Below are 16,173 nucleotides of genomic sequence, written 5' to 3' on the forward strand. Positions count from 1 at the left end.
TAACATTATACTCTTACAATTTAGATTCATTTAACATTCAAATCAATATTAAGATAGTTTCATATCTAAATATTGTAATATATGTTATATTAATTAAATCTAATGATATAAAGATCTCATATTTATGATAATCTTAAAATGCAATTACATCTATATTCTATATTTAAATAAATAATACTTTAATATTATATATAATATTTAAATGATAACTTATTAGACGATTGATCATCTAACTAAAATTTATATATGAATTAGTTTACTTATTACAACTAATTATAAAATCACAAAACTAATAAATTTATAATTTATGTTTTCTTATTATTATACTTATATTCTTTTAATATACTATTAAGTTAAAGTTACCTTTTTGTAACAGCAATTAAGTCTCACACATACCTTTAAATTATTTTAAACTATTAATTACCATTATATAGTTTTACATATTTTATTATCATTTATTTAATAGTTAAATGTAAATTTATTCTTTATATCAATGACCAATTTATCAATAGTTATTTATATATACTAAAGATAATATTACAACATATCTATAACATATTTCATATTTATAGATATTAATTATAAGAGTGAAGATGCAACTTATTTATAAGTAGACAAGATATATATATATATATATATATATATATATATATATATATATATATATATATATATATATATATATATATATATATATATATATATATATATATATATATGAGAAAAAGTCGTAATTTCTATTAGTATAAAGAAATTAAATTTTGCAGATGCCAATGCATATTCATATGGAGGCCGCTGAGCCTGTAGTGTTCACAGTCTGTAGATCTGAAAGTTTGTCTAGAAGTCTCCACACAGGGAGTCTATAAAATCTATACTGTTTGACTATGATTTGTTCAAAAATTAATTCCTACTCTACTCAAAGAGTGACATATAAACTATATACTACCAAAAAAGAGTTTTTAACCATGTCCATACAGAGGTCATATATACATGTTAAAAAAAACAGTACTTGCTGTATGTGGGCCTTATAGCCCATTTCCTATGGGATCATCAAAAGGTCTATGATAATGCTGATAGAAAGTTCCGTCAATCTCCTCCTGTATTAACCAGTCATTTCCTTGTCTGTGCGCTGCTTCTTTGGATAGTTGATCTGCGATTGTGTTCTGTTCCCTGTAGATGTGTTGACAGACAAATGATTCAAAAGAAGTAATCAGTCTTTTTGGTTCATCTAATATATGCCTCAATGAAAAAGCATAGCAATGAGATGCATCATTCAGCCAGTTGCAAACAATTTTAGAATCTCCAAATAGTTGCAGGTGTCTGCAGTGTTTTTGTAATGCAAAGTGAATGATATGTTTTGCTATGCATAGTTCAGCATAGTTATTGGTGCCTTTGCCTAGGTTGATTTGGATCTTGTAGCAGTGCAGTTCAATGAGATGAAGGATGGTTCCACTCCCACAGCCTGCTTCCTGAGCAGAGCCATCGAAATAAGCCCAGGGCTTGGATTTATCTATGGTCTTAGGTCTGATGGATCGGGGGGGCAGAGGATTCCACTTCGGGGAGCAAGTCAAAGTCTGCAATCGTGTGGTGCAAAATAGCAGGCCAATGGGGGATCTTTAAGTTAAAAATGGCTTGGTTACGCGCAATCCATATAGCCCAACATACTAGCAAAGGCATGTTAATGGATTTTTCGGAGTGATTTTGACACCAATATTTCCAAGCTTCCATGAGATTGTTCCCTTACCAGTTCTTTAAGCTTGGATAGTGAGATATGAGGGATTGCCAAAATGCTATAGCTGTGTTGCAATTTAAGAATAGATGCTTTGTACTTTCTTCTTCCCCGTGGCATAAATGGCACCGGAAGGGACCATAAAATGATCTCTTCATTAGATTGGTTCCAGTAGGAATCTTATCAAAGAGGATATTCCACATCAATAATCGTGTGCGAGGAGCAGCCTTAAGTTTCCATAGCATTTTCCAGGTTGGGAGGATGTCCCGTGGCTTGTAGCGTTCCATGAGTCTTTTGTAACCTTGTCTCGGAGTGTATAATCCATGTTTAGCAAAGGACGAAATGATCTCATCCAATCCTTCTATAAGCCTGATATGAGCCTGGGTAAGGGCATCCGTATAATCCTGCCATTCGAGCTGCCACTGAAAAGGTATCTCCAATGCTTGCGCTGATAGCCATGCCTGTTGGAGAAAGGCAGAGTTGCTGTTATCGCCAATGTGCTTTATGTATGTAACTCCTCCGCTATGTAGATATATTATAAGGTCTGCAGATAATCTATGGGCATTGCCATAGCCGACCCACGGGTCCAATCCAATACGAACAACATTTCCTTCCCTTATACGCCATGTGATTCCTTCTCGCAGAAGTGATAGTGAGCCTATGACCGCTTCCCAGATATTAGATATGTTATGACTAGTTCCATGTTACAGACGGAGCCAGTCCATTAAATTCAATGGCTTGATGTATTTTACCTACGCAACACGGGTCCAGAGACTGTTTGTGGTGAGGAGCTGCCATCCAAGCTTGGCTGCTAATGCTTTGGAGAATAGATCAAGCCTCTTTATGCCCCATCCTCCCCAGCTTTTGGGTTTTGCAATGGAGTCCCATTTAACCCAGGCAAAAAGCTTCCCCGGTTGATGTCCTTTCCAAAGAAATCGACAGCATATGCTTTGTAATCGGCTCAAAATACCTTTTGGTATCCAGGCCAAGGTCATCTAGTAGACTGGAGTGGCTTCAATAATTGCTTTAATGAGAACCAATCTGCCTGCTCGAGAGAGATATTTGTGGTACCATACCTGTAGTCTTTTTTCCACTTTCGCTATGAGCCAAGTCCAGTCTACTATCCTGTATCCGAGTGGTTTTAATCTAAAGCCCAGGTACTTTATCCCTTGTGTCAAATGAAATGAGGTGAAAGGGAAGCATTGTGATGCAAAGGTGAATTCATGTTGTGTGCATCCCACTATAGTAATCGTGGACTTGCTATCATTGATCCTCATGCCTGTAGCTTGTTGGAAAAGTAGGATTAAGTTCTGAAGAGTAGTGGTGTCCCCAATGTTGCCATTTAAGAATATCAGAATATCATCAAAAAATAATAGATGAGTGAGATAAAAATTATCCGCAATTTTAATGCCTGTCAGTTGATTTCTATCTCGAGCAGATGTAATAATCCTACTTAATCCTTCCATAATAAGCAAGAATAGCAGGGGTGAGAGAGGACATCCCTGTCTGAGGCCCCTCTCTGAGGTGAAAAAAGAAGTAGCTTCGCCATTGAGTAGCACACTGTAGGACACATCGGTGATGCAGCTCATCATCCATTTGATATATTCATAGGGAAAACCAAGATGAGTCAACAGCAGTCTAATATAGAGCCAGTTTGTTCTATCAAATGCCTTGGATAGGTCCACTTTTAGTATCATTCCTTTCTTCTTTTTGACCTGTAAAGTATGCATGAGTTCTTGTGCTGTGGAAATAGCTTCGTGAATCTGCCTGTGATGAAGGAAGGCAAATTTCTCTGGAGATATATGCCGAGAAAGAATGGGCTTCAAGCGGTTGGCTATGATCTTGGCAATGATCTTGTATAGGCAGTTATAGAGGGATATGGGACGGAAATCATCGAAAGAGACAGGATTGTTCGATTTAGGGATAAGTGCAATGAATGTGAATTTGATGGCAGAGGAAATTTTGCCCCTCCTTCTGCAATTCTCCACAATCATAAGAAGGTCATTCCCCAGGATTTCAAAGAAAGCAATGTAAAACTCGATGGTCCACCCATCTGAGCTTGGGCTTTTATCTTTTTTAAACCATTTAATAATTGCCTCCAATTCGTCCATAGTCACTTCCTTCAGTAATTCTTCCGAATCTTCTTGAGGCCCAAACCTGGGGAAATGTTCAGCTACCCTCATTATCTCCATGATATTTATATCTCTAGGAGCTTTGTATATACCCCTGAAGTCCTCTGTTGCTAACCTGGCCAAATTCTTCTGAGATGTTACTGGATGCCCTCGCTCATCCCACAATTCCCAAATAGTATTGATGGTTTTGCGCCCATTGGAAAATTTATGATAAAATGTTATGTTATCATCCCCCTCTATGAGTCATATTTCCCTGCTCCTTAATCTCCAACTTTCTTCTCTTTCCTTCAGAATATGTGAGCGCTTCACGATGAGAGAGGAGTACTGTTCTTTTCTCTTTGGAGTGGGGAAGGTCCCATCTGATGAGTCCTCGAGTGAAGCGATGACTCTTTCAGCCTCCCTCAGATTGTTGTCATCATGAATGCATTTCTGATGAGCCCAGATTTTAGATATCTTCTTAAGTTCAGATAATTTTCTAACGAATCCTTCTGTATGATCCTCATTTTCTCCAATATGGTTGGTTTGCCAATAGTTAGTTACCAACCGTATGTATGAGGGATCCTTTAACCAAGAGGCATTAAATTTAAAGGGGCTCTTGATCTTATGATTAATGTCTACCATTTCTAAGAAAATTGGTCGATGGTCTGATATGCCTCCAGTTCCAACCCATTGTCGAGTGCGGGGGAGTCTGTTGTGAAGTGACTCCTTTATAAGAAATCTGTCAAGTCTTCTGGCCAAGCTTTGATTTCCACTGCGGTTGTTTGTCCAGGTATACTGTATTCTAGCAGAGGGAATGTCCACCCACTGGTGTTCCTCCAGTAGATTAGAAATTGTGTCTGATAAAGAGTCTACCTGCACCAAGTGTCCCCATGATTCACAGAATCCCAGTGAGAAATTTAAATTGCCACCAAGAATAATGTTATCTGCCTGAAGTAATTCCGATTCCAGAAAGGTTCTCCAGTAATTTGATCTGTCAGCACAAGGGCCATAAACATTGATGATGTGAATGTCTATCTCAATGGAATAAGCAAAAATGTCTAAGCCGATGAATCCTCTGCCTCCCCAAGTATTCCTGATCTCCATAGCTTTGTTACTAATCCCAATGGCTAAACCTCCGGATCTCCCGGACGCATCCAGTGCATGGAAGGTCCAATTGGGTAGCCAGGAGTTGAGAGTATGGATAAGAGGTTCGGCCAAACAGAGGGATTCTTGTAGAAAGATAATATCCGGCTGTGATGAGGTAAGCAGTCTCGTGAGAGCTAGTTTTTTGGCCAAACTAGCAAACCCTCGGAAGTTATAGGATATAATATTCATGAGGGGTGTAGGGGGGGCCGTTCTTCGCTCTAAGGGCCCAGGGAATAGTTTGTTGTCGCCCAAGGGTGACTTCTTTGTCAGCAGTGTGCCTAGCTTTGGTGATGCGAGAGGGTCGACCTCGGGAGTTCTTGTGAGCTGCAGGGCCGACTTCAGCGTCCAGACCAAAAGCATCGGGTCCTTTATCCTTCGATCGGGATCGGAGGGAATATCGGGGGGATACCGGGGGGGAAGGAATGGAGTGGGATGCGAGGGAGGATGATATCAGAGATGGCTGGCAAGGGGATGTCACGGGAGGTGGGATCGGGAGGGAACAAAAGAGGGAGGGAGGAGGGGGAATGTCCCGAGTATAATGAAAAACCACAGAGGTCGAAAGTGCAGATATAGGTGGTGTGCAAGTAATGTGATGAGATGTAGAGCCAACTGATATGCACAAAACAGAAGGAAAAGGAGAAGGGGTTGAATTTAACATACCCTTCATCGCGATGCCCTCCTGTTCAGTCACTGGGTGTACTGGAGCAGGAGATGTGGGATAGGGAGTTGTGGATTCTTTAGCAGCATCAGCATTATCAGGAGTGCCTCGTGGATCACCATCACCTTGTGCTTTCTCCTCTTGATTCTTCTCCGGATTCAGTCTAGGTGTATGGTCCAAGGGAAGCTCGGACTCTCGATTCTGTACATATTCCCTTCTTTTCTGGAGGAGTGGACAATCCCTGTATAGGTGTCTGAATTTGTGACATCTTCGGCAGCGGTACGGAATTCCCTCGTAGTCGATAATTTGCTTGCGAGCCATGTCTCTCCATTGAATGGTAATGAATTCTTGTAGTCCTCCCCTGGTATCCAGATTAATAAGAATCCGGGCATATGCCATCATGCCAGTGTGCTGGTAGGATTTATCGTAGTCCATGTAGGAACCAATTGCGTTGTCAATCCTCTTGAAGATATCTTCTAACTAGTATTGTAGTGGTAGGCCTAAGAGTCGAATCCATATGGGCCCGATGCCAATCTGCTTCGTCTCGGGGTCGAATAAGGGTGTCCATCACTTGAGTAGCACTGGGGCATGTTCAAAGTGCCAGTAAGAGGACAAGACCCAGTTGGTATGATCAGCACAAGCGAACCTCAATGTGAACCATCCCCTCACGAAAGTTTGCACGAAAGGGATGTCCACCAAATGTTGACCCCAGACTTCTGCTGCCCAGGTCTTCAAACGTGCTGCCGAGTAGTTCCGACCTCTGATGCGTCCAACCAGTACCCGGTCTACAAAATCCATAGTCTCACTGCACTGAATGTCCTCCTCTAGTCTGAGAAAGATGTCGTCCGCCTTTGATTTGAAACACCTGTACTTATTTTTAGGGCCTTGGCGGGGAGGAAGCTTGTGTGGCCGGCCCAAGGGAGGGGCAGTAACAAATGGTGGTGTAGGGTTCCGGTCCGAGGAGGAAGGGTCTTCAATGCCAGTAACAGGGGGGGGAACCAGAGAGAGGGGGAACAGTGGTGAAGCTACCCGACGAAATACCGAGAGACCCAGAGTGCCCGACTGAGGAAGAGGGCAGTGAATAGGTTAAAAATGGACGGGATATGGTACTAGATGCTGAGGGATCAAGACCAGGGTTAGGGTTCAAACAACCGAAAACAAAACCGAGGGTATCCGGTGAGTGGGGGGGTAGAGAGCGCTGGCCAAGTAGGTGGTACATCTGGGAGGACCACATGATATGACCTTGATTGTTCCCCCAGTGAAAATGGAGAGTAGTTTTCGGAGAGGCTAGTACTGAACATACCTTCGATGTGGAGTAGGATGAGTGCTAGACGGATACCCCATCCAGCGAGTCTTTGGTGTAATCGACAGCTTCTAGGTCTTCCATATCGCCAGCTGCGTCTCAGAACGATGTACACCTCAGAAAGTCGAGAAAACTGGACAAAATGACAGAAACCCGGGTAAACGGACCGAGCTGGGCAGGTAAGTTGTAACCATCATGGGTTGTCAACAGGGAGTTGCGCCATTGTAACCCTTCCTACCCAAGAAAGTCTACCAGCTCGAAACGATGGAGATGCGATGGACAGTTGTATGGTGAACGACAGCTGTGCGGGGCGGGTTAACGGAGGTCCGGCGTGGTTCAGTAAACTGCAGAGGGTTTCTGAAACCCTAACCCAAACCCTCGCGCGTCTTCTCCCGCCCTGTTTCCATCGTCCTCCATCATTTCACATTCTATTTGCATTGAATTTGTTGTACAATTTCTATATATATATATATGAGAAAAAAAGCTAATTTTTATTACAAAGAGAAATAGAGATTGATTCAACTTTCTCCAAAGTGTATTAAAAAAAAATCCCTAAACAAATTATTATTTTAGTACATGACCCTATAAAATTTTAAGAAGGAAAAGAAAAAAGTATTTGTTGACATGTTTAAAAAATGATATTCATTCCATTTACTTTTAGAAAACCACACTAGGAAATGAAGAGCCTCCTTGGATAACATGTGTTCATGCTAGTTAAGTTCTATATGCATGTGGAAAAAAGATGTTCATTTAAAAATCCCTTTCTCACAATATCTCTTTGAGGGTGTGATTAATACTTGGAATATTAGCATCCACTTTCCTATTAGCCTAGTCAATCACAAGCTTGGAGTCACTAAGAACCTATAATTTTTTTAATTTTGAGATGTCTATGTGTGTATAGAAGAGTCCAGAAGGTAGTGAATGTTTCCTTTGTGTTTGTTCTCATCCTAGGATGATATCACATAAGATAATGATGAATTTGGTTAAGAAATAAAACAATTCGTACTCCACATTTTTTAGCATATCTATGGTTGGCAACATCAAATAATTCCTAAGGAATTTGATTGTCTATATTTGGCATGATTGATACAAAAGATCTCTTTATTTTATGGCTCTGAGCGAAATTCTTTACAAATATTTTCAATAATCCCACTAGTAACTTTGAGAGAAACTAGTTTTGCCTAGAATATAAACTAATTACAATCCCAACATATGTGCTAAATAAAAATAACTATAAAATTTGGATAGCATTGAACTGACAAATTTGTTTCCCATTCTTAAACACATTCTTCTAAATTTCTTTTGTCCCAACTAATAGCAGAATGTTGAGAAATGATACCAAGGAGGTGTTCCTTGTGCTTTATACCTAACCCAGGAAAAATTATAAAGTGCACCCCTTGAAAGTAACTTTTATGAGTTTGTTAAAGTCGTGTGACTTTTCGTTACATTATGAGATTATAAAGTACTTGTTTTTAGTGATAATAACAAATACTACAAAAGTATCTCATTGAATCCACTAAGTTTTTTAGGGTCCTTTTGTAACAGACTTTGGCCTTTCATGATATTATCAATATTCCATTCACAGTCAAGGGTTCAATGAATTTGAAATCATAGAAACAACGTTGTTTACATATAGTCTTGAAATTTTTTCTTATAATTTAACTGCATAAAGGAAACAAACTCTAGGAGCAGACTCAAATTTGTATGAAAAGTTTTTAGGATGAAACAATAGTGGGAACAAATTTTGATCATCCAAAAAATATAGTGTAGAATCTAAAGGAGAAAACACATGATATCCATGTGCTTGTCTTACAAGGCATCACAAACTATGGGTGCAAAAGAGAGTGTGTTGTTTTTTTGTTCATACAGAATATGGTAGTTATGTTGTTGAAAATTGCTTGACACAAACATCTTTGAACTGGGTAACATATTCAGGCACATAATGCCACTAGTATCAAGGTACATGTAGCTTTGTGGCGGCAAATCATAATCTTCTCCCTTGAACTGGAAAGTTATTAACTTCTACTAATGATAGATTCTTGATTTCACCAAACATTCGATTGAATATTGAAAAATTGCACCATTAAAAAAGAATTGAGGCAAGGAATTTCATTAACTTAATTGTAACATGATGGCCCACAAATTGATGGCTTCTATTTCAGCATCTTATAGTGATGTTACAAGAGGAACAACAATCATTGCTCTCTCAACAAACTACAGTGTTGTTATAGGGGAAACAACAAATCATTTCTCTGACAACAAACTACAGTGTTGTTACAGGAGAAATAACAAATCATTGTTGTCACAGCAAACTACAGTGTTGTTACAGGAGGAACAACAAATCCTTTTTTTCCATCCATGCAGTCTGTAAAAAAACAGTTTAAAGATCCCTTTGTAACTCCCCAACCAAGGATATTTTTGGAAAATTGCTTGCGAGATACCAAATAGACCCAACTCTGCACAAAACCCATATGCTAGAATTTCGAATTTCATCTTACTTTGATCAGAAATTGACTTGCAAATTTGATGATGGTTTCATTTATGAATTTTATTTCTTCTGTAGGATTGATAGAGAGTGTTCTCTATTCTCGAATCTATAATGTAATATGACTCTTTCTAATACAAAAACTTGGATGCAAAATTACTGGATTAGAGGATTAACTAAAATATAATTCTCCAGGTTATCATTTAAATGTAAATCATAGAGAAAATACAGTGCAAGAATTCCTCATTCAACACAAAGATTTAAAGACCAAATCAATTTCAATCTTCAAATATTAATATTATGGTTCACAAACCTCACAAACACGTATGCAAATAATTGTCTCATGCACAGTTACAAATTTTATTTGTTGATACAAAAAGCAACTGGTTTAAGAAATGTTGTTCAATTAACTTCAATCTCACACCAAAACTTCGAGGACCCAAAAATGTTCCTCCTCTCTCCCCAAAAACTAAAAACAATTGTCCAAGAAATAAGTTCATGGATGTAAACCAATTTCCCTTAGCCCTAACTACCTACTACCTATAAAATCATTTCTTTTAGCTAGATATTCCTAACTAATATTAACTAAATATCAAAAACTTGTGACAAATAAACTTTAAATTTTCTAGCCTTGATATGTGATCAATCATTCAAATTTCTAGGCTCTTGGTCTAACTTTAACAACAAATCATTTTTATGTGCTTGACCTAATGCACCTGCATCAGACTCCCCAAGGAAGAAAATTTTAAGAGCTCCTGCTCATAAAATATTCTATAGAATACTTGTTGTATTGTTTCTTCATGCATCCAAGTAGAATCCTCCATCGAATGGTCTTTCCACTTCACAAGATATTCCAAGTATTCTTTCCTTCTGGTCTTGTTGGAAACACGTGTATCCAAAATCTGTTCAGCCTCTGAACTCTTTTCCACGGGCATTTTATTTAGCCTTTGTTGTTCCTTTCCTTCGTCCTGGTCAAGATTCCTAGAAGCTTGATCCACATCACCAACTGTGTAGGGATACAAATCTGCTACATTAAAAATAGGTGAAATGCCAATTCCTGGAGGTAACTCTAGCTAACTTGTAGAGGATCTTACAAGATCCTATCTTCTTCATTGTCAATTTGTTATATTATCCCCTTGGAAACCTCTCCTTTCTTAGGTGAGCTAGGACCACATCTCCCACTTCAAATTTTACCTCTTGCCTGTGTACATTTTCTCATTGCTTGTAGCTTTTGCTTTTATCTTGTAATCTTTGTTTTAGTTGCTCGTTCATATCACTCACGGCTGTTGCAAAATCCTCTCCATTAGCACTGCTATGCTCAATATTTCCCAAGTCTCTTAGCTCATAAATTCCCCTCGGATGCATGTCATGCAAGATCTTAAATGGACTATTTCATGTGCTCCTATTTGGTGAGTCATTAGATGCAACCTCAGCCTGGGCTAGCACATGATCCCACTACTTTGGTCAGTCACCTACTAAACTCCTCAACAAAATACCCAAACTCCTATTTACAACCTTTGTTTTCCCATCAGACTGTGGATGATAGGATGAGCTAAAATTTAGCTTAGTGCCAATTTTCTTCCACAAAGTCCTCTGAAAATGTCTGATGAATCTTGTGTCCCTGTTAGATATTATAATTTTTGGCAAACCATGAAACCGAACAATCTCATCAAAAAATAAATTAGCCACATGGGTGGCATCACTATTTTTTAAACACAGAATGAAATGAGGCATCTTAGTAAATCTATCCGCAACTACAAGGATTGAATCATTAACTCATTGAGTTTTCAGTAAACCCAGAACAAATTTCATACTCACTGAATCCCACGGTCTGTTGGGAATGGGTAATGGCATGTATAGTCCAACATTTTGACTTCTCCCTTTCTCATGGTGACATACTGTGAACTTACTCATGTACCTTTGTACATCTGCCTTCATCTTAGGCCAAAAATAGAAGTGACTCAGCTTCCCAAGTGTTTTCTCAACACCAAACTGTCCAACCAATCTTCCATTATGCTTTTCTTGGACCAAGTTTTTGTTTGGTTGTGTTATATTCTTTCCACATAGTTAATAGGGGGTTTGAAGGGCACCCGTAACCCCACTTTATGGGGTCCGGGGCAGCGCCCCGGAAAATTTTGGTTTTGGACCATATGTTAGGTTGGGCGGACCCACCTATGGTTTTGTGCATGATTTTCGCACATGTTTTTTGGACGCGATGGTTTTCGGACCATGGTATTGGACGTGATGGATTTTGTTCCATGGTATTGGATGCTTCAGCATGTATAAATATGTATTGTAACATTGAAAGGAAAATAATGAAAAATCAATCTGGTAGTCTCGGTTTTGGGATCCAGGGAAAAATCTCTGTGCATATGTGTTTTATGGGTTATGCTCTCGCATTGTTTATTTTCTTTGTTTAAGAATTCGTATGCAGGTAATTTCTGTACAGGATTAAAACCTACATTTGGTATCGGAGCTGCTTTTGCTTCAAGGGGACGCCTTTGTTGCTAAGGGGTTTCGCTCGGTCCTGTGGTAGACCCTGTTCAGTGGGAGATCTGCGAGATCAATTCTGGTGGTGAAAGAAGATGGCGAGCAGTGGAAAGATAGAGATTGAGAAGTTCAATGGTCAGAATTTTGAGTTGTGGAAACTCAAGATGGAGGATCTGTTGGTGGATAAAGATCAGTGGATCGCGTTAGATCCGGGTACTAAACCATCGGGAGTGACCGATGAAGAATGGAAGAAGTTGGATCGGAAGGCAAAGAGCACAATATTGTGTGTCTCATATTCAGTATTGCTGAATGTATCAGGGGAAGCTACAGAAAAGGCTTTGTGGGTCAAGTTAGGGACTTTGTACCAATCTAAGTCTCTGGTGAATAAACTATTCCTGTGGAAAAAGCTGTATAACCTGAGGATGAAAGATGGAGACTCAGTGACAGAGCATCTGAATGCGTTTAATATTGTGGTAAGTCAGTTATTATCTGTTGATATTAAAATTTCAGATGAAGATAAGTGCATCAGTCTGTTGTGTTATCTACCAGATTCATGGGATAGTCTGGTTATTGCAATAGGTAGCAGTGCAACTGCTTTGCAGTTTGATGGAATAGTCTCAGCCTTGCTGACGGAGGAGATGAGACGGAAAAATATGGAGAACTAGAATGGTGATGCCTTGTCTATACGAGGACGGTCCCAGAACAGAAACAAAAATAAGTCATCGAGTGGGAGATCTAAATCTAGAGGGAGATCTAAATCTCCAGGAAAACCTACAAAGGTGGTGTGCTGGAAATGCGGAAAGGAAGGGCACTTCAGAAGGGATTGTAAATCTAAAGCTCCTGATAAAGGAAAGGGATCTGATGATGCTCCTTCTGCAGAGGTGAAAACCACCTCAGATGAAGGTGGGGATGTGTACCTGGCTTCTTCAAGTACACATGTAGATTGTGAGGCATGGTTGATTGACTCAGGTGCATCCTTTCACTTCACTCCCCATAGAGAGTGGTTCTGCGAGTATGAGAAATACGATGGTGGTGTCGTCTTATTAGGAGATGATAGGAAGGCTAGAATCATTGGTCGGGGAAAAGTAAAGTTGAAGTTGCAAGGTGGAAGGGTTAGAACACTTCCGGGTGTTCTACATATTCCTGCATTGGCTAGAAATTTGATTTCTTTAAGCAAGTTGGATGATGCAAGTGTAAAGACGGTGTTCGAGAAAGATACCTGCAAGATGGTTCAAGGAGCACTGATATTAATGTGGGGAGTTCGGATTGGAACTCTGTACAAGCTGCAAGGTAGCACTGTTGTTGATGGGTGCAATAGTTCTATGGTTCCTGAAAATGGAGTAGAGAATCTAGTGGTCTCTGGAGAGAAGACCATGTTGTGGCATCAAAGGCTTGGACATATTGGAGAGAAGGGCATTCGAATACTTCATGGTAAAGGTATGGTAGAAGGTATGAATAATAGCTCTCTGGATTTTGATTTCTGTGAAAATTGTGTATATGGGAAGCAGAATCGGGTGAGTTTCCCCTCTGGTGGTAAGAGGACGAAACAAATATTAGAGCTTGTGCACAGTGATGTGTTTGGACCTGTGAAGGTTCCATCACTGGGTAAGTCTGTGTACTATGTATCATTCATAGATGACTTCTCAAGGAATACATGGATATATTTTCTTAAGAAGAAATCTGAAGTCTTTGACAGGTTTAAAGAATTTAAGGCTCTGGTGGAAAATCAGACAGAGAAGAAGATAAAGGTGCTGAGGACAGATAATGGTGGAGAATTTTGCAGCAAGGAATTTGAAGAATTTTGTAAGAAGTGTGGTATAGCACGGTAGAAGACTACTCCATATACACCTCAGCAAAATGGAGTCGTAGAAAGAATGAACAAGACATTGATGGAAAGGGCAAGAAGCATGCTCAGTGGTGTTGGGTTAGGACAGGAATTCTAGGCAGAGGCAGTGGATACCGCATGTTACCTGATCAACAGATCACCTTCATCAGCGTTGGAGGATAAGACTCCACAAGAAGTATGGACTGGTAAGAAACCCTCTCTTTCACATCTGAGGGTATTTGGATGTGATGCATATGTACATGTTCCAAAGGAGAAACGAACCAAGTTGGATAGTAAATCTGAAAAGTGCATCTTTATTGGGTATAAGGATGGTTTAAAGGGTTATAAGCTTTGGAACCCAGTCACACGGAAGGTTGTGTACAGCCAAGATGTGTTGTTCAGAGAGGTAAAAGATGTTATTCAACATGAAGTCCAACCAAAGGAACTTGAGAAGATAGAGTTTGAGCCAAAGGAGGAAGAATCAGACTCTACAGCAGAGGAGGAATCAGAAGATGAAGAGCCACAAACTCCGGCTATGAGAAGATCAGTTCGAGAAGGAAGGCAGCCAGAAAGGTGTAGTCCATCTGCTTTCAGTTCAAATTTTGCTTTGTCTGTTACTGATAATGATCCCAGAACTGTGAAGGAAGCAGTGGATTCAGAGGATGGAAAACTCTGGAAAGAGGCCATGGTCGATGAAATGGCATCTTTGCACAAAAAAGAGGCTTGGGTTCTGGTGGAGTTGCCAGCTGGAAGGAAACCCATTGGCAGCAAATGGGTGTTCAAGAAGAAGACAAACAAAGAAGGAAAGGTGGAGAAATACAAAGCTCGGTTGGTAGCAAAAGGTTATTCCCAGGTGCCGGGAATTGATTTTGGTGATATTTTTTCTCCTGTTGCCAAGGTAACTTCTATTAGATTACTTTTATCTATTGTTGCTGCTTTTGATTTTGAGGTAGAACAGATGGATGTGAAGACATCATTTCTTCACGGGGATTTGGAAGAGAAAATCTACATGAAGCAACCTGAAGGCTTTGCGGTGAAGGGTGAGAAAGAACTGGTATGAAAGTTAAAGAATTCTCTGTATGGGTTAAAACAGTCACCAAGGATGTGGTATCAGAAATTTGATACATTTATACGGGGACTTGGCTTCACCAGAAGCAAAGAAGATCATTGTGTGTATTTTAAATTAATTGGTGACCGTATTATTTATCTGGTCTTGTATGTGGATGATATGTTGCTGGTTGGAAATGACAAAGAAATTATCCAGGATTTGAAGACCCAATTGTCCTCCAAATTCGACATGAAAGATCTTGGTGCTGCAAACTATATTTTGGGCATGGAAATTAAAAGAGATCGGTCAAAGAGGAAGCTCTGGTTAAACTAGAGGAAGTATGTCGAGACAATACTCCAGAGGTTTAATATGCAGGATAGTAAACCAGTGAAGGTTCCTATTCCTGTAGGTGTGAGGTTATTTGCTGAACAGTGTCCCAAGACACAAGAAGAGGAAGAGGACATGTCCCATGTTCCATATGCAAGTGCAGTGGGTAGCCTGATGTATGCTTGAATTCTCCCTTTCTCATGATGACATACCGTGCACTTACTCATGTACCTTTGTACATCTGCCTTCATCTTAGGCCAAAAATAGAAGTGACTCAGCTTCCCAAGTGTTTTCTCAACACCAAAGTGTCCAGCCAATCTTCCATTATGCTTTTCTTGGACCAAGTTTTCCCTCATTAAGAAATTGAGAATACATAGCTCATTGTTCTGGAATAATAGCCCATCCTGCAACATAAACTCTCTCCATGGATTGTTGTCCCTATTGACTGGATTTTTGCATGATGCAAAAGCTTCTTTAAAATTAGCACCAATGTCATATAAGTCCTGCAAATAATCAAAGCCTAAAATTTGTTTTTGACTTTCCTGCATGATTAAGGATCTCCTACTCAAGGCATCGACAACCTTATTTTCCTTCCCACTAATGTGCTTCAAAATAAAAGTGAAATTTTGAAGAAACTCCACCAACTTTACATGTTTATTATTTAACTTATGTTGTTGCATAATGTATTGTAAGGCAAAATTATCCTAGAACAAACTCGTTAGCCATCAAGTAATGCCTCCAATGCTTCAAATCTTGAACCACCACATAAAATTCTTTATCATAGGAAGAGTATTTATGTTTTGACTCATTTAAATTCTCGCTGAAATATGTAATGTGCTTATCTTCTTTGCTCAATATAGCTCCAATGGCTGTCCCACTACCATCACATCTCACTTGAAAGGGATGATTAAAGTCTGGCAACTTTAACACCAACTTCTCAATGACCTTCTTCTTCAATAGTTGATTTTTTTTTTGTTATTAGTTGTTGTTGTTGTTGTCTAATAAAATAGTTGCCTATTCTTCTTGATGGTGTCAATGATAGGTGTACAAA

General features: G+C 39.3%; 1 protein-coding gene across 1 annotated transcript; it reads right to left on the reverse strand.

The window, feature by feature from the left end:
* Positions 1-4,104: 4,104 nt before the first annotated feature.
* LOC149263567 (uncharacterized) lies at positions 4,105-4,944 on the reverse strand. Its single transcript, XM_089389113.1, has one exon. It carries the CDS (start codon positions 4,942-4,944, stop codon positions 4,105-4,107), a length of 840 nt encoding a protein of 279 aa, XP_089245239.1.
* Positions 4,945-16,173: the final 11,229 nt, after the last annotated feature.

The sequence above is a fragment of the Pinus tabuliformis genome, chromosome 6 (genome assembly GCF_031772625.1).
Source record: "Pinus tabuliformis cultivar Carrire ecotype Pingquan chromosome 6, CPIR1, whole genome shotgun sequence".
NCBI classification, from domain to species: Eukaryota; Viridiplantae; Streptophyta; class Pinopsida; order Pinales; family Pinaceae; genus Pinus; species Pinus tabuliformis.

Excerpts from the sequence above, each read along its gene's own strand:
- LOC149263567 (XM_089389113.1), bottom strand. The coding sequence starts at position 4,944 with ATGGAGATCAGGAATACTTGGGGAGGCAGAGGATTCATCGGCTTAGAC.